This window comes from Fundulus heteroclitus, chromosome 17 (genome assembly GCF_011125445.2).
Source record: "Fundulus heteroclitus isolate FHET01 chromosome 17, MU-UCD_Fhet_4.1, whole genome shotgun sequence".
Taxonomy (NCBI): Eukaryota; Metazoa; Chordata; class Actinopteri; order Cyprinodontiformes; family Fundulidae; genus Fundulus; species Fundulus heteroclitus.
Genome location: NC_046377.1, coordinates 16,947,656 through 16,967,609, shown reverse-complemented (window position 1 = coordinate 16,967,609; position 19,954 = coordinate 16,947,656). Strand labels below are relative to the sequence as shown.

The 19,954-nt window shown below is 38.8% G+C and overlaps 1 protein-coding gene across 5 annotated transcripts in view; it reads left to right on the top strand.

The window, feature by feature from the left end:
- dgki (diacylglycerol kinase, iota) overlaps positions 1-19,954 on the top strand; it is a 106,030-nt gene that overhangs the window by 44,746 nt on the left and 41,330 nt on the right. For all 5 annotated transcript variants that reach the window (XM_036148835.1, XM_036148838.1, XM_036148837.1 and 2 more), the window contains exons 2-3: positions 12,489-12,597; positions 15,202-15,297. In XM_036148835.1, coding sequence (XP_036004728.1) covers positions 12,489-12,597; positions 15,202-15,297 — 205 coding nt within the window. The remainder of the gene's footprint in view (positions 1-12,488; positions 12,598-15,201; positions 15,298-19,954) is intronic.

The window sequence follows — 19,954 nt, the reverse complement described above, 5'->3', positions numbered from 1 at the left end:
TGAATAAGAATATTCTGATTAATAAAAACATGTTTTTATGCCTTTAAACTTGTTTACAGACATCTTTATCTACAGGCCAGTTTTGTTACTTGTGGTTAATGCAGAGAAAAGTCAAAATTAGATCACAATGTAGATTTTTGGCAAAATCGTACAGCCCTAATATGTTTGCTGAGGTAACAAAAGCAGGAGTCGTTGTTCAGCAAAGATATACGTCTCTGCCAACCAAAGAAACGTTCAGTCACACGGGGACATGTGGGCAAGTCTCCAAAAAACCTAAACCTCATATTCAGGCTTGCAGATTGAAATTGTTCCAGTTCTTTCTTCGTTCTGCAGGCAGGCTCAAACACGAGAAGAATGTGTTAAAAGTTAGGCGTTCACCTCAACTTTAGACTGATTACTCCAAAGTTTGCGTTTCAGGTTTGAACAAAATGACAACAATGTTTTAAATGTTATGTTGAGGAGATGTGGTGTGATCTTTGCTGGTACTCCTGTTGATTTAAGCACTTTTTACGCAGGATTGTAATTGGAGCAAACACCTTCAACCATCCATGCTTCGCTTCTCAGCTTAGCTTTATTCCCCCCAAGGCTCTCCGTTATGTTTGACTCTCTCTGTTTATGAGTAGCATACTTTTGCAACTTGCTCTTTACTTTTTAAATCTAAAAGTTCTTTGGCCAAAGGAGGCAGAGCTTACTCACAAGCACATACCGTACTTTCAGGTGATGTTCATTTTAGTACGAGTACAAAGTACATTCGTTCATATCTGATGATGTAATTAGTTAGAGCAACTCTCGCCTCTCAGCTCCGCAGGACACAGAGTCCTTCATTTTAAGCTTCCACTGATTTATTTAAGTGTTTATATGCACAATAAAAAACTTTTTGTGTGCTTCTCCACATTTTTAAAAACAGAAAAAGTAAACAAGGTTTATTCAGTAGGAGGTTACAGGCTTCTTAGGCAGTCTTGAAAGTTATGGAGTTTTATTTAGATGTGTGGAAACATGATTGTATTTTCAAACACTTATTTAGATTTCTTAGTCTTTAAAAGTTATTTCCATCCTTTCAGCCATACATCCAAAATTAACTTTTGTATTATTTTATTTTTAATTGGTTAACAATGACGGGAAACCCTGGATATTATTGTCTGGAAAAGCTTTGACATGAAAAGTGCTTAGGAGCCTTAAAGTACCGGTAACCTCCTCTTTCTTCTGTTTAGGCTGGTTTTTATAAATTGTTATGCTGTGAAAACAACATTTTCAAACAAAGCCTTGTTAAGCCATTAACTTCAAACTTTTGCTTTTACTTGTGGTCTCAGTATTCATATTCATAGATTTAGCAGATTCCATGTTTGGAAAAGAAAAATGATATTTGGGTGTGTCTATGTGAATGTAGCCCACAGTTTTTTGTGGCATGTGAACAGTAACCATACGTCCTTGCATTTGTTCTGTTGTTGCCCACGCAAAGCTATTTTTAGCTCTGGGGTCGGGAGTACATGTGCATATGTGTGTGTGTTTAGGTGTGATCAGGTTGCACGGTGCGTAAGTAGACTCCTCTTTGTCCTGTGTGATCACTGTAGACTGACGGCCACTAAAACTTTCAACAGAGGGGTCAGATGTGTTCTAACAAATATCTGTGAAAACAGATATTTGTTCGAGGAGGACCGGGGACAGCTTGGAGGAGAGAGTGCCAGCAGCACTTCGTGGTGACGACCAGTTAAGAGTCGGAGATAGCGTGCCCCCGTCGGAGGATGACTCAGCAGTCATCTCTTCCTCTCAGGTTTGTGTTTATCTGTCGCTCCACATTTTTGCATTTTCAGCTTCGTCACTTCAGCACTGCAATGCCAATTTACCATCTATGCTGAACTCTGCTTGTTAGTTGTTAGTTTTTCACAGACAGACACAACATGCAGTAGATAAATTGATGAATGGCTGGTTAAAACATTTTATTTATAGACCTACTCTTAAAATCTATAACTTCAAAGCTTTTTACATTTATAAGTTTACATATTTTGCAGGATAGTTGTAATATCTTGTTGATTTATTTTTTTGTTGACAGTAAAGTAAATATAGATTTCTGAAGAGGAGTTTGATTTTGTTGGATTACTCTTGAAGGTATTTCCTTTACAGTTTTGGAACATAAGCTTCAATTTCTTCTGAAGCTACACTGAGTGCAGTTGCTGTAAAACAGTATTTTACAGTTTTAAGATAAAAAAAAATTGTAATGACGTTGACATTTGAAGCTGTCTTCAATGACTTATGTTAGCAATTATTAAAACAGGTTCCTCTTTGTACATCCTAGAGAATGCAGATACTCACTTTAACTCTAGCATTTTCAAAAGACTGCTAACATTTCCAAATCCAGCACCCAACATAGACAGAGGTTGAAAGCTAAAAAAAAAAAGATTTAAAGAGAATAACTGTTGAAAATACATTTGGCCTTCCTGTTATCTATTGATATTCATGCTCTCCCTCACTCTCACAGCCTCTCTTAACCACACACTTACAGTTTTTCATTAAATAGCTTTCTAAATCTCTTATCTTCATCTGATTTTATTTTAAATACTTCAATGATATTGAAAACCACTACATTTTTTTTCCACTCAGTAACAACTTTCACACAGAGGGGTGTTGTTTTGAACCTGACCTGCTATTGTGGTGTGTTCAGTGATTCAGATAATTATTAGACTAAGGGCTACAGTCAGCAGGCGATTTATCTGTCCAACTCTAATAAGTAAGGCGATCCCAAATGTTTAGCTGGTAAGGTTGGCTTCCAAAACCAAATCTATGATGTGAGAGATTCTTCGCTTTAGACTATCCGTCTATCCATTGTCTATAGTCAGTCCTTGTTGAGTTATATTGAGGCTGGTGTGTTTCTGGTCATATTGGGGCTGGTAACCAAGGGCCACTATGTGGCATTGTTGCTGTTTCTTTAAGTAATTCTTCTTTTAGTTTACATATGTTAATCTCATTAAAAAATATATATTTTCCTTCACCACATTGATATTTTGGATTGAAGTTTGTGATAATTTACAGCAAACTGTGAAAGCCTGCTATTAAAACACTAAAATCATTCGATCTCTTTTGGCTTTAAATCCCCACGAGTCTATCTTCACAAACATTCAGGCTGAAATATGTGCTTATGTTCTCGTCTGCCTCCTGATACCCTTGTCAGGATGTTGCTTACGTAATGCTCCAAAAATAGATTGTTCTCACCTGTAAGGTAATCGAGAGGGGAAGGAAAAAGGGTGAATGGAAAAGAAGATTCTCCTTAATACATAAGTAAAGGTAAAGAGCAACGTTCTCACGCTATGTTTATTCATGCAAAACATGAAAACTGGCCTCCATAAATGTGGCTAGATTTGACACTGTTTGTTTAGTGGTTTACTCCTGAAAATAATTTGTGTTTTATGGGTAGATTTAATTGAATAGTTTTGGACAAAAGTAGCTCTAAGGTTGGGGAAGACGTGTAGTCTCATTGGACTGCGCTACACTTATGCTTACTTTTGTTTCACTGTATGATTATTTTAATAGCAGTTCCTTATTAATCTAAATGTTTCTATTTTAATAAAGTTGTCCTCAAGCCGGTGCTATAAATAACTTTAAACTCAATCAGCTGACTATAAATTAAACTCAATAAAACACACACACACACACAAGCACACACATTGTTGTGCAGGACAGAGCTCAAGTGTCCGGTGTCAGGTAACTGTGGCTCATCACGTTGATTGGCAGAATTTCCTGAGCCAGGCTGCAAGTTTGGAAGGAACTGACTGCTTGGATTTGTATTCTGTGCTTAAAAACACCAACAATGCTTTAAAACTGAAAACCTTTGAGAAAAAGAATGATAAATGTTGAAGCTAGTGGACCGGCAGGGAGGAGGAGAAAGAAGGGGAAAAAAGTGCGTTGGTTTCACCGGCTTCTCGGCTACAGGTGAGTGAAACCACAGAGTTGTTTGAAACTAGACTGAAACAAGTTTTCTGTCTTAAAAATCTTTTTTTTTTTAAGAAAAGTTAATCCTGCGAAGTCTGTTGGGTATGACCAAGTCAATCTACCATGAAGTAGTCAAATGATGCTTACTGGTTTAATAGCTGGACCCTCTACACCAGGGGTGTCAAACTCATTTTGTTTTAGGAGCCGCATTCAGCTTAATCTGATCTCAAGAGGGCCACACGAGTAAACCCATTGCAAGATTAAATAGAACTAATAAAAGTGGACTTGTTGTTGATTTTTATATTAAATGAATTTCACTTTTACACAATATATTATGAATAACCTCAGCGTTTTTAAGAAAAGTATGTGCAATTTCAACAATACTTTTACTCAGTTAAACATTTACTTGTGCATTATGCATAAGAACTGATCGCAGTGATTGTACAATGTTGAAAAACATTTATTCACATTTTTTGGAACTTAAAAACACTGTCCTACAAGACAAAATACATCAAACAGATATAAACTAAGAAATTATTTAAATGTTTCCACACCTGAAGCTTAATCTGCTGATTAAAACACAGCGACCCTCGTGGAGAAATATAGGAACTGCATATTTTCAATTAAACGAAGTACATGTTTTTTTCAATAATTGTTTTATCATTCTCTTCCATTTATCTCCTCTTTCTTTCACCTTTTGTTTTTTTTCTTCTTGTTCTTCCTTTCCTCTCCTACCTTCCCATTGTAGTGTCCATATAATTTGAGATATTCCCCGCATGAATCATAATAAAACTATTCACATTCATAAATCAAGCAGCGCACTATGGCAAAAGCAGGACTGCTCCACTTGTGAAAGTCAAATCTGATTAGCTCTTTTTGGCATTAAGACAACAATTCTTATTGCCACATTGCCAGACAGGACACTGGAAAAAAAAAAAAATATTTTTTTAATAATGATAATGCATTTAGCCACAGGGCCGGACTAACTGGATCGGCGGGCCGGATCCGGCCCGTGGGCCGAATGTTTGACACCCCTGCTCTACACGAAGCTTTCCAAACTTGATGCTATTGTTTCAGAAATCTCAAAGTTCAGGCATAATTGTAACCCAGACAAAGGTAAAATTTTAGTTTCTCTGCTAATGGACGGTACATCTGGTGAACTTATCACTTTAACCTTATTTTAAGTTAACTGTGCTTCTGGATGAAATTCTATCTTTAGCTAGCTTTTCCTTCATGCAACCTCGATTTGTTATTTAATTCTGCCGATACAAATTGCAAGACGTGAATGTGTTTCGATGTATAATTTGTGTATTAACCCTCATAAAAACAAAAGCAGAAGAGGATTTATGAAGATGGTGGCTCCAGTTGGTGGGGGAGTGTCATTCTCCACAGGCCCCTCAGCAAAGAAAAAGCTATTACTCCAAACGCAGCAGAAAGGAGGCAGACTAAAGTTTGCATGTACACTCAGCGACAAACCTTTTAATGTTTTGAGACATCCTTTGGTCTGATAAAACTAAAACTGAAGTCTTTGGCTATGATGACAAATGTAGATTTAGACAGAAAAAGCAGAACCTTGCCGGCTTGAGATCACCATACCAACTGTAAAGTATGGGGGTGGCGCCATCATATTATGGGGAGCTAATGCACTTCACACAATAGTTGAAATCATACAGAAATAACATCTCAAGACTTAAACCAGGACAATCAGCCTAAGCATCCAGACAGATTAATTACAAAAGGACAACAGAGTCACAGTTTTAGAGTGATCCTGATATCAGTCCTAAAATCTGTTGGTAGAGCTGAAGAGGTGTGTGCTAGGCAAGCAAATCTGACTCAGTCACGTCCGTCCTGTCAGGAGGAAAATGTTTTATCAAGCTGCTGTGAGGAAATTGCGGAAGGATACCCAAAACGTTTGACTCAAGTCATTCAGTTTTAAAAGTTTTTTTCCACCAAAAATCCATCCATCCAATGGCTTCTCCTGTTGCATATGTAAACCTGTCTACATTGGAAGTATCTGCCATCAATGCAAAAAAACTATGTGATAACAGGAGCCCTGGGTATTAGAGCAAAGTTTGGAGTTTAGCGTTGAAAACGTGCAGGACCCCTGTATCGCCTTCTGCAACCAGCTTTTCCCACGCAGTCACATCTTCTCGAGTCAGAAGATGTTAAATTCGATCCCTCCCACTTGCAGCTGCCTTTTATTTTTGTAGCTATTACTTTTGTTCTCCCATCAGCTTCGACTATAAACACAGTCGTTTCGCTCGGCGCGGAGGGTGCTTCAGAAACAAGTTGAAGCTACTGTAGCAGTAGGGAATATCATAATGCTTCTGTGTTTTCCCTCTCTTTCAATCACCTGAAATGCCCCCAAACTATACAAACAGTTCCCACTGTTGTAACTGTTGACCTCTCAGCATCTTTATTTAGAAAATATCTGGAGATTTATTCTCCGTGCGTAGGAGGTGAAATAAAGATATGACTTTTCGTTCCCACGTACACACACGATCATCCCACAGAGTGTAATAAGTGTAGCTGCGTTTAGTGTAAAGTCGCTGAAACACATGAGACATCTACACCAAAGCAAATTCTCTGGCAGGATAATTACTGGACAAGCTGCCGATGCTCCCACTGTGTGGTCGTGATGGCAACGCTGACAACCCACCTCTGCAGGGGGAGTAGGAGGAGAAGTCTGAAAATAAGGAAAGGAGACAAGGGGGCGGATGAGTAAGAAGAGCAGAGGATGAAAAGGAGCGTGAGGGAGGACGATTAGGAGGAGCAAGGATGGGAGATTCAATGATGCGGAGAAGATCGGGAAGAAGTCAGTTTGATCTGTGGTTTTGGTGGGGAGACATACAGCAGGAAAATGGAGGAACGGGGGGGGGGGGGGGGGTGATTAGGAACATGCAGACGAAGAGGAGCAGGCAGATTTAAACAGCAAAGATGGAAACTAGGTGGTGTTAGTACAGCAAGCAGCTGTATCAACTCCACCATGCTGGGTCCAATTTAATCTCTTTACTCGAGGCTTTAAAATCCTGCTCCTCTCAGCTGCCTCATCTGTCTTATTCAAATAGCCCGCATCAGGCTCATTAGAGGTCCAAGCCTGCGGTGGCAAAAACAGCAGCGTTTCCATGCATCCAGTGGACCTGGGAACCCGACTGGAACTGAGCATTTTACATTCTTCCTACGATAAATCGTGTAAAGCAACCCTGGACCAGCAAAACCTCAGGGAGACGCCTCTGATTAAACATGAGTTACTACAGTTTTAATCAGATACACAACTCTATCTATCTATCTATCTATCTATCTATCTATCTATCTATCTATCTATCTATCTATTAAGCTATCTATCTATCCCCTTGAATATCCAAATATGTACATACTTGGTTTTGTATCATGTTATAATTACTCTTGTACACATACAATAAATAAATAAATAAAATAAGTAAATCAAAAATCTTGCTAAGATGCCCTGTTAGAACAAATAAAGTCATCAATATACTAAATTCCTTATTTCTTTTAGCTTAGTTTATAATTTTTTTTTTTGCTACATCACTTAAAGTAAAAGCTCCTAATAGAACATCAATCCACAAATTTACCCTGAATGACTATTTGGTCATTTTAAGTTGCAGGAAAAGTCTTAAAAACGAGCAATCTGTGTTCAAAGTTAGTTTTTTCCTTGTTTCTTATTTCCTAAACGGCAATTTAAGGATATCTCTGACATTGAAATAATTGGATAATATACCTTATTCTGTAAACATCTCTTACTATGGGGGGCAACAAAACTTTCTACATAGATTTACGGTCATGCCCTAAAGCTAGGGCCTTATTATGCCATTTAAAGGTCAAAGTGGGCTTGGCTTATTTACAAAGTTGTTTCACTAACACGGGTTGTACAGTAATGTGTGTTAATAATGATATAAACCTGCAAACTGCAGATAACTAGTTAGTGGAGGGCTATAAAACACATAGGGTGCAATATCCAACACTGCGTGATGAAATTAAATTTTAAATAAATTTGGGCTTGTCTGGCAAAGAAATCATTACACAATTCTCTTAAATATAAAACATTTTGGATCGATAGTCATGCATTAGTCAAGAAAGAGATAAGAGATTTTGGTGTCGTAGTACTCCCTACAATCCTTAGTTGCAGAGTATTTTTTTGTATCTTATTTCTAGTCAAAGTAACCCAGAATTAATGCCGTATTTGTATATTTAAGGTCATATTTACCTGATTTATTCTGAGTTGCAATTTAACCTGAATATGTTTTAGGGCTGGACAATTAATCGCATTTGCAATATAATCACAATTTTAAAAAACGCAATTTCTAAATCGCAGAGGCCTGCATTCTTTGGCTATCTAACAATTAATGGATAAGACGTCCTTTAGGTGTCGGTAATGCGTTTAAAGTGGGTTTGCCTCCACATGGGAGCGAAGAGAGTTGCAGCAGTGAGATAATCTAATTTTATTTCTTGTTTTAGAGTTTATATAATCATACTGTTTTACCATAAACCTTAAGGAATCTCACCATAGCAATAAGTATCAGTCAAACTGTTTAATACACAGACTTGTTTGTTGCACTTTATGTTCAACAAGGTTTGATGTCCAACTCACAAAGTTATTCTATTGAATAAGAATATTCTGATTAATAAAAACATGTTTTTATGCCTTTAAACTTGTTTACAGACATCTTTATCTACAGGCCAGTTTTGTTACTTGTGGTTAATGCAGAGAAAAGTCAAAATTAGATCACAATGTAGATTTTTGGCAAAATCGTACAGCCCTAATATGTTTGCTGAGGTAACAAAAGCAGGAGTCGTTGTTCAGCAAAGATATACGTCTCTGCCAACCAAAGAAACGTTCAGTCACACGGGGACATGTGGGCAAGTCTCCAAAAAACCTAAACCTCATATTCAGGCTTGCAGATTGAAATTGTTCCAGTTCTTTCTTCGTTCTGCAGGCAGGCTCAAACACGAGAAGAATGTGTTAAAAGTTAGGCGTTCACCTCAACTTTAGACTGATTACTCCAAAGTTTGCGTTTCAGGTTTGAACAAAATGGCAAAAATGTTTTAAATGTTATGTTGAGGAGATGTGGTGTGATCTTTGCTAGTCCTCCTGTTGATTTAAGCACTTTTTACGCAGGATTGTAATTGGAGCAAACACCTTCAACCATCCATGCTTCGCTTCTCAGCTTAGCTTTATTCCCCCCAAGGCTCTCCGTTATGTTTGACTCTCTCTGTTTATGAATAGCATACTTTTGCAACTTGCTCTTTACTTTTTAAATCTAAAAGTTCTTTGGCCAAAGGAGGCAGAGCTTACTCACAAGCACATACCGTACTTTCAGGTGATGTTCATTTTAGTACGAGTACAAAGTACATTCGTTCATATCTGATGATGTAATTAGTTAGAGCAACTCTCGCCTCTCAGCTCCGCAGGACACAGAGTCCTTCATTTTAAGCTTCCACTGATTTATTTAAGTGTTTATATGCACAATAAAAAACTTTTTGTGTGCTTCTCCACATTTTTAAAAACAGAAAAAGTAAACGAGGTTTATTCAGGAGGAGGTTACAGGCTTCTTAGGCAGTCTTGAAAGTTATGGAGTTTCATTTAAAAGTGTGGAAACATGATTGTATTTTCAAACATTTATTTACATTTCCTAGTCTTTAAAAGTTATTTCCATCCTTTCAGCCATACATCCATAATTAACTTTTGTACTATTTTATTTTTAATTGGTTAACAATGACGGGAAACCCTGGATATTATTGTCTGGAAAAGCTTTGACATGAAAAGTGCTTAGGAGCCTTAAAGTACCGGTAACCTCCTCTTTCTTCTGTTTAGGCTGGTTTTTATAAATTGTTATGCTGTGAAAACAACATTTTCAAACAAAGCCTTGTTAAGCCATTAACTTCAAACTTTTGCTTTTACTTGTGGTCTCAGTATTCATATTCATAGATTTAGCAGATTCCATGTTTGGAAAAGAAAAATGATATTTGGGTGTGTCTATGTGAATGTAGCCCACAGTTTTTTGTGGCATGTGAACAGTAACCATACGTCCTTGCATTTGTTCTGTTGTTGCCCACGCAAAGCTATTTTTAGCTCTGGGGTCGGGAGTACATGTGCATATGTGTGTGTGTTTAGGTGTGATCAGGTTGCACGGTGCGTAAGTAGACTCCTCTTTGTCCTGTGTGATCACTGTAGACTGACGGCCACTAAAACTTTCAACAGAGGGGTCAGATGTGTTCTACAACCTTTTCCGAGAGGAGAGTTGCATTGTTTTTTTTGTTTTTGTTTTTTCAAATAGAGCTCAAAAACTCTGCTTTAATTCCAGTAAACTTTCAGATCTATAAAGGTTTTGTATGTTGACATAAATTGTTAAATTGTGGTGAACTGTGTTGCAAAGAAATGTCCTCTATTGCAACTAATTCAATTTAAATTAATTTAATTAAAGTTAAAAATACTCTATTAAGCCCCACTCTAAATGAAATCAGTGTGAGAAATAGTTATAGCAAATTCAAAAATTCCTTGTTTTACACCTGGCATCACTAATAGAGAATCTGTTCGTCCTGAAATAAACTCCAGCCTTCCTAGTTTGGATTTTCCTGACATTTTCTTAATTTACACCCTGAAGCTAAAGTCATCATTTGGGGAGAGATTCCCAAATGATGAGTGTAAACTAAATTCCACAGTAGCTTTGCACAATATCAGGATAATATTCAATAATGTTGCTGAAAGTAGTAGTAACCTTATCACTTTTTTTCCAGCTTTGGGTTCATTGTAGGCCTGTCATGATTACAAATTTAGCTGGACGATAAATTTTTCTAAAAATCTTTGCGATAAATCATATTATTGTCATTTGGAGACCTCTTTCAACTAATATGATAACGACATAATAACGCAAGTATATCCTCTCGACCTGGCGGCTTAGACAAATTAACCTGCTGACGTCATTTGGTTTAAACCCAAAAAAACTCCCACCCTGAAGCGGTCGTGTTCGGATTTGACACAAATTCCATTTTATTTTCAATCTAACATTTCTCTGCCTCCCCGGTCAAGAAAACGGTCAACTAAGCTAACGCGCTAGCTGTTATTAGCTTGACGCACACTACGGTACCCGGTTAAGGACTGCACCCCTCCTTCGAGCTGCATCACGTAAGCACGCCTATGCAAATGATCAAGCTTATTTTAATGAATTATGTGATTCAAATATATCGTGCAATTAATTGATTTATTGATTATCGCGACAGGCCCAGTTCATTGCAAGCCTGACTGCATGGTGTTTAAGCTAACTACCTAATTAGCTGATGTTTTTGAATTTCAGGCAGTTTTTTTTTTTTTTTTGCAATGATATTTTGTCCACTAGCTTTGCAATAATGAAACATTTATAATGTACTGTACATTGTGATATATCACGGTACAGTGATCAATAATTGGAGAAAATATGGAAGAACTAGAAATAAATGCTTATGTGTAACTTGATTAAAAACAAGATGGAGCCCGAACACTGGGAGGCTGTCTGGAGCCTGATGGGAGCATTGACGGATCCGGAGGGATTTCTGGTTATCGCTGGTTGTTTTTTTCATGTGTTTGGACTAAAGTGTAGCTTTGCAATACAAAAAAAAACTTTTATTCTTAATAAAACGTTTAGACCTGGGTGAATGTGTTACGGTCTGATAAAACCAAACTCAAAAACTCTACCAAAAGAATACAGCATCCGCAGTGAAACGACATGGTGGCAGACTTAAAGTATGGAGGTGGTGCTTAATAGAAGCAATTTATTCATGTCATGTGGGCAATTATTATACCTGAAAACTATCCTGACCACAAAACTGAAAAAGATGTTCGGTTACACCCTGAGTGATACTCCGATACTCAAGATAGGTTATGTGACGTTATTATTATGATGAATCGTTCTTGATTTGCAAGCAATAAATAAATAATGTTATGTTGCCAAAAAGCTTTTTCTAAATACCAAATGCTTGGACACCCACAGCCTTTTTAAGATTAATTTCGGGAAAACTTGTTACTGGATGTCTTTTTCAGTTCTTTTTTCCCCCCAGTTCCTCCACTATGGGGTTGGAACCACTGCATCACGAGCAGAGTTCAGCATAGATGGTAAATTGGCATTGCAGTGCTGAAGTGACGAAGCTGAAAATGCAAAAATGTGGAGCGACAGATAAACATAAACCTGAGAGGAAGAGATGACTGCTGAGTCATCCTCCGACGGGGGCACGCTATCTCCGACTCTTAACTGGTCGTCACCACGAAGTGCTGCTGGCACTCTCTCCTCCAAGCTGTCCCCGGTCCTCCTCGAACAAATATCTGCAGCTGAGCCGGAAAATTGTGAATAATTAATTTCCCCGAGTAAATCACACTGAAGCCACGTTCGCGCAGTTGTTCATCCACTCTGTGTTATTATGTGAGCTGCGTCAGAGCGCGACAGCTCAGCGCTGCGTTGTCGCCAGAGCAGCTGGTGTCTATGCAGCTGCGTTTTGTTACAAAGTGGCTTTTTACTTTGTAATAAAGGGGATATTTCTGTGTGTTTCTAATTGTTTTTGCTGCTTGTCTGCAGGAAAGCCATCTCCAGATCAGGCCTCCATTACCTCGGCCCGCCTCAGCCCTCGCTTCCTCCCGCATCTAACGGACCAATCAAGGAGCTGCGGACCTGCGTGGACTGGACGGTCAGACACTCATTTCACTCCGAGTATCAGATATCTGCTTACTTATATACATTTATTCTGTTAATTGTGCAAAGTCTAGGTTTCCCCTCTCTGCCTGAGTCACTCCATGACATTTACAGATTTCTATTGAACAGATTTACCAGCCGCCGTATGTTTCTGCGGAGACAAAAAAAAACCAGCAATTTCTCTCCTCTTCTTTATTAATAATGCAGGGAGATGCGTTAGCGGCGTGGGAGAGAAAGTTTTTATATGTCACCTTTTTCATAAGATATGACTCTTTCAGAATCTGCATGCTCCAGAAGTTTAATGGATTTTATTTACAAAACATGAATCACGATGCTGAAAAGCTGCTTTAAAGTGCGCCGTGCTTCAAAGTGTCGCGGCGGCGCCGAGCAAAATGTCAAAAAGGCGACGGAAAGTACTGGAAACACGACGCATTAGAGGGTCCAAAAGTGCACAAAAAGTTTGAGTTGGCATTTTTATGTGCAGGTACATCCCATTAGCTTTCACTTCCCACAAAGTCGAGCAATTTAAACCGGACGTCTGAGGCGCTCTGTGATTCTGCAGCGGGGAGGTGTTAAAATCCGAGTAAAAACATCTTTTACCAGACTCTAACTTAAAGTGAAACAGTCGTATTATGATTTTAAAATGTTTAATCTGTTGAACCATCTTTTTTTTCATTTAGCGTAGCTGGTATTCGTATTCATCTGTAATCTATAACGACTATCAAGAGCTGATCCAGTATTCACGTACCGCATCTTTGATATTTACTGGCTCCCCCACGGTAAAGATGCAGGCACAGTTTATTAAAAAAAAACAACCCTTTATTTGACTACATTTATTCTCATGTTGAAAATAATAGCCTTTAAGAAAATAAAGGGTGCCACACTTATTGGTTTCTCTGCTGTTTGCTTTGCACCATCGTCTTTTACACATAGATTTTCCTTTTGCTAAAAGCCTGGAGGACACAGAGAAAGGGATCATTCCTTTGGCACGACTACCCTGGGTCCTCTCTCATCCTCTCTTCTCTTCAGCTCAGCCTTCAGGTTTTCTACAGGATTTAGCTCTGAAGGACTGAGATGGCCATGGAGGAAGTTTATTTAGGGTCTGATGTTAATATTACACTCCCAACCCTACAGCAAAATAAATATACTCAAATTAATGGATTATTTTTTCCCACTGTCAGATGACGCAACCGTGATACAAGATACATTTATTTTAAATCTTAAAGCTTTGTCAGCTTCTGTAAAAGTATTTCTTGTTTTAATCAACAGCAGATGAAAAAGCCTGATTAAAAAAAAAGGTTTAATATGAACTGAAGAGCAGCTCAGAGCTTGCTTCTTTTTTTATGTTGCAGCTTGATGATAAAATCCTTTTCACCGGAACCCATAATGAAAGACGAGAACTGAAATATCACAATTACACGAGTACCCTTGACTCTTTATTATTGAAACGCAGTTTATTCTCTGAAGATCACTCAGGTTGGTTTGGGGCTGTTCATCTTCAGAAGATGAAGGTTGTTGTTCGAGCCCAGCTGGGCTGCTCCAGGTCTTTCACTCTGTGTTAATTTGCAAATAGCTTTCCATCTGCAACCTTTCCTCTTCTGGCTAAATTTATCAAAAACAAACTTTTTTTTTCTCTTTATTATGACTGTAGCACATTTAGGTTGAACTACCTTAAGAGCCAAGGGGGGAAAAAAAATCCACTAAATATTTTGAACGTATTAAAAAAGAAAATGATATAAGAATTTAAGTTGTGAAGTAATTTTTAATGGTGTGTTGCAGGGAATATGTCAGCTCTCAAGGCATCATAAATCATTAATGGACTGCAAATACAATGTGCTTTATTATTAATGAGAATGTGTAACTGTTATGGGCACACATGGAGCTTCCTGCAGGGACACTTCCAGCTCATCCTCACTAACCTTTAGATCGCGGCAAGATGCACACGCACACCCATATATATATATATATATATATATATATATATATATATATATATGCAAGCCCCGAGTGCATCATCATCAGGGATTTCCTGCATTTTTTTTAAAGGCCCAGCAAACTTCTGTCTTTAACAAGTAATAAAACATTATAGCTCCCATTATTTTGAAAAATTGCAAGTAGAAATAAATTTGGTAACCCTGACATACAGCTGGAAATATTGTCTGATTTAAAAAGGGTTATTGATCTTTTTAAACATTTTATCTTCAGTTTTAGTGCCAGCAGTGTTAGCTTATATAAATTAAAATCCTTTTGTTTTCTAATTGATGTATTTCCTATAAATTTCCTGCTACTGCTGCCCTTCATGTGGTCGTATAGCTTTGTTACGGGAGCGAGTGTGTGTATTCAATATTTCCTGGAGTGTTTTGATTAACGCCTCAGACTTCCAGGTTCTGTGAAATTACCCAGCTACTCAGCAGCCACGTTTATGTACTCGACTCACTTACTGCCCGTAATCTCCTCCGAGTGTTTCTGCGCGTTCGATCGCAGTTTTCTCGTACGGCTGAACAACAATCAGCGGCACTTAAGAGGCAGACATGCAGACGGGCGATGGCTGCTTATTAAGTGATAATTCAACCCTCTTTCTTCTGCCGTGGCTCTGCAGGAGAACGCGGTGAACGGAGATCACTTGTGGACGGAGACGAGTTGTTCGGGAGAGCTCTGCTATCTCGGGGAGGACGCCTGTCTCCTGAAGACTGCAGTGAGTAGTGACTGATCCTGTCTCTAACTAGCATAAAGAAGAAGCAGCTGCTTCTCCTAGGGTTATATTTCTGCTGGTATCTGGTCCATGAGGCATTAGCTGTCAATTCTTCTGCTAAAATGTTCCAACCTCACTTTATTATAAATAATTCAGATAAACTTTGTGTAATGAATATTGCTGTTATTCAGCCGGACACAGAGCTTCGTTTTTTTAAAAGTTTATTGCAGAATGTGAATGATGATGGGCAGAAGAGCAGGGGATGCAGGTGGGGTGACTGGGAGAACCAATACTGAACAGGAGTTGCAGGCAGTGACAGACTTGAACAGAAAGATGAAGACAGGAGAAGATGCAGACCAGCGACCCACCAGAACGGGCAAAGCAAGCGGCTGGACCTCATAGAAAACCAGGCAGAAGTGCAGCATGCAGGCACTGGAAACCTACGTCAGTGAGGGCCGACGTAACATGAGCAGAGATTCAGAGTCTCAACAGGCTGAGCACACAGACACTGGGAGTGACGAAGAGGCAGGTAAATGTAGGCAGGGGGACAGGTGCGCAGTGTAGACTCTGATTACAGCAGGTGGAGATGATCTGGTGGTGAGTGGTGGCAGGGAGAACCCTAAGCTGATTGGATGGTGGCAGAGATGATCCTAGAAAAAAACAAAACAGAAAATAAACAAAGACCTAAATCATGACAGAACCAACTACCCCCATCGGGCCATCCATCCATCCGTCTATGCATCCCTCCATCCATCCGTCTATGCATCCTTCCATCCATCCGTCTATGCATCCCTCCATCCATCCGTCTATGCATCCTTCCATCCATCAATCCATCCATCCATCCATCCTCCCATCCATCCATCTATGCATCCCTCTGTCCGTCTGTCTATCCATCCATCCATTCATCCATCCATTCATCTATGCATCCATCCATCCATTCGTCTATGCATCCCTCCATCCATCCATCCATCTATCCTTCCATCCTCCCATCCATCCGTCTATGCATCCCTCTGTCTGTCTGTCTATCCATCCATTCGTCCGTCCATTCATCCATCCATTCATCCATCCATCCATCCATCCATCCGTCTATGCATCCATCCATCCATTCGTCCATATATCATTCATCCATCCATCCATCCATCCATCCATCCATCCGTCTATGCATCTGTCTATGCATGCATCCATCCATTCATCCAGTCATCCATCCATCCATCATCCACCCATCCATCCATCCATCCATCCGTCTATGCATCCCTCTGTCCGTCTGTCTATCCATCCATCCATTCATCCATCCATCCATCTATGCATCCATCCATCCATCTGTCTATGCATCCCTCCATCCATCCATCCATCTATCCTTCCATCCTCCCATCCATCCGTCTATGCATCCCTCTGTCTGTCTGTCTATCCATCCATTCGTCCGTCCATTCATCCATCCATTCATCCATCCATCCATCCATCCATCCGTCTATGCATCCATCCATCCATTCGTCCATATATCATTCATCCATCCATTCATCCATCCATCCATCCGTCTATACATCCGTCTATGCATCCCTCTATCCATCCATCCATCCATCCATCCATCCATCCGTCTATGCATCTGTCTATGCATGCATCCATCCATTCATCCAGTCATCCATCCATCCATCCATCATCCATCCATCATCCATCCATCCATCCGTCTATGCATCATCCATCTATTCGTCCATATATCATCCATCCATCCATCCATCCATCCGTCTATGCATCTGTCTATGCATGCATCCATCCATTCATCCAGTCATCCATCCATCCATCCATCATCCATCCATCATCCATCCATCCATCCATCCATCCGTCTATGCATCATCCATCCATTCGTCCATATATCATTCATCCATCCATTCATCCATCCATCCATCCGTCTATACATCCGTCTATGCATCCCTCTATCCATCCATCCATCCATCCATCCATCCGTCTATGCATCTGTCTATGCATGCATCCATCCATTCATCCAGTCATCCATCCATCCATCCATCATCCATCCATCATCCATCCATCCATCCGTCTATGCATCATCCATCCATTCGTCCATATATCATTCATCCATCCATTCATCCATCCATCCATCCATCCATCCATCCATCCATCCGTCTATACATCCGTCTATGCATCCCTCTGTCCGTCTGTCCATCCATCCATCCATCCATTCGTTCGTCCATTCATCCATCCATTCATCCATCCATCCATCCATCCATCCGTCTATGCATCATCCATCCATTCGTCCATATATCATTCATCCATCCATTCATCCATCCATCCATCCATCCATCCGTCTATACATCCGTCTATGCATCCCTCTGTCCGTCTGTCCACCCATCCATCCATCCATCCATCCATCCATCCATCCATCCATCCATCCAAATATTTTTCTTTTCATTGCTCTGTGGAACTGTGTAACGCCCATTAAAGATGTTTTCAATTTAAGGCTTTTTACACCTATAAAAATATCTAATATTCCACAGTTAGTGGTCAAGAGCTGCATTTAAAATGTGTGAAAAAGAAGCCAAACGTCCTCCCCTAAAAATAAAAATTAAAAGCTTTGTTGAACATTCAGAAATCCAGAAGAACATTTAACCTACAGCACATTAGAACAAGTGTGTCTCATTGGGAACAAAATATGGAGAACCGGGAGATGATTCAAAAACATCATGGCTGCTTTGTTCTGTTACCTGTTTCAGGGTTCCTACACTTATTTAATGCTTTTTTTTTTTTTAAATTGCCACAATTAATAAATGCACTGTGTTTTTCTTTCTAAATGTTTCAGTATGAGATGATCAGAAGGTGAATTTATTTTGAGACCTTTTTACGTCTTTTGCAGGTGTTCAGCTCTTGTTGTAAACTAAGATTAATATAATTAAAAAAAATGCAATTCATAAAAGCTTTTATGTCTGTACTTCGAGTTACCAATGCAAACTCCATTTTCTGTGCTCCCTCAAAGTGGTCCCTGTAGACTCGAAATGTTGTTGGAAAAAGACTTCTGATGTTTTTACTGTCATTCATGTCAACCGTGTTTACGGCGTAGTAAGAAAATCCCTGACAATAGGGAAACATTCCTACTGAGAGGCATTAAGAAGCATAAATTATAGGTATTGTGAACCCTGTGTCCATTTACACACCTCTTCCAGAGAAGAGCAGTTACACGAACAAAGAGCTGGGAAACAACCTTCATTTTCACAATAATCTGAGCATTACCCACCATAAGGTAATTATAGTACGTTTAAAAGCACATGCTGGGACTTCTGACTGTAAGATTGCTCTGACGTCCAGGCTAATTTATCGCAGGCTCCCTGTGGGTAAATAAATTAGATAAAAACGGAATGTGAACATGACTAAAATTACCCTTTTTTTTATTTGAAACAGCTTTAACAGGTTATGGTAGATACAATAAAATGTACCCAGCTATGTAATGTGGGTTTATTTGTTGCCAGGAATGCACCTAACTCAGTGGTATCCTAACATTTTGCCCCAAGGGCCAAAAGTGCTCGAGGGCCACAAAAATGTGACGTTTTTTGTTTTGTAAATTAAAAACCCCAAGAAATGTGTGTTTTTTGTAACTGCTTGACACAAAATGGGGGAAAAGGAATCTGTAAAACATTAGATATAAAACATTAAAAAGGGTTTTATAGATTTTCTTTACTGAAAGAAACGCATGCAGTTTTTTTTTTTTTTTTTTTGGAGAGGGTCGACTGATTCTTCTTGTCTCAAACAAGAACAGGATCTGTGTCCCTCTTTCCTTGAAAACATTTGCTGTTTTTAACTTAATAAATCAATTAAATGCAGAGTTGGGTGCACCCAGGTCTGCTTTGAATAAAGGTCTGCTTTGGATGTTTCTGGGTCAATTTAGTACAGTATAAAAAGAAAGCAAAACGCGTGACTATTAAAAGTTTAGAACTTTTCACTTTCCATTTTTCCACGTGCAGATTTTAGTAAAAATAACAATGAAAGACTACACAAAGTTTTGTTTTGGCTAGTTTTCAATAGAAACGAAACATACAGAAAAACTAAACTTCATAAAGGTGTTAGGGGATCCTAAATGCAACTTGCAGAAATGCTAATGCAGAAAAGACATTTCTTCTTTTAAACATTTCCAACTCCTAATTTCCTTTTTTTGCAACTTTCTATGTGGTCTTGTACTAAGTTTTAAACAACAAAGCAAAACAGAAATAACTTAAACGGCTCACCATAATCTAAATATAATAATGTGAAGCGTAGACATTTGTTCCCTCATACAGTTTTTTTTTTTTTCTGCATACAAAGCTCAGTTGAGAAGTGTGTTACTTTAGCTCTCCTAATATAAATCTGGTTTAAATTTCAACCAATTCTAAACATTAGACTCAAATATGTAAAATAAATAAATAACAAAAATTAGGGTTGTGACTGGTTTTCTTAACTTTACCCTTTTGTACAAACCTCCGCTGGGCCATTCGGTGAAGACATTTATTCCCTGAAATAGTAGAGATCCTAGTTTCCTGTTTTCTATACAGCTGTGTTGAGCCGTACATGCCTGTAGCTCTCAGCAGTGCTGCCATAATTAGATTCTTTATCAATACAATAGTTTCTATCAGAGAATAAATGAATGAAATATCAGCTTTAGAGATAACCGTTGAACCTA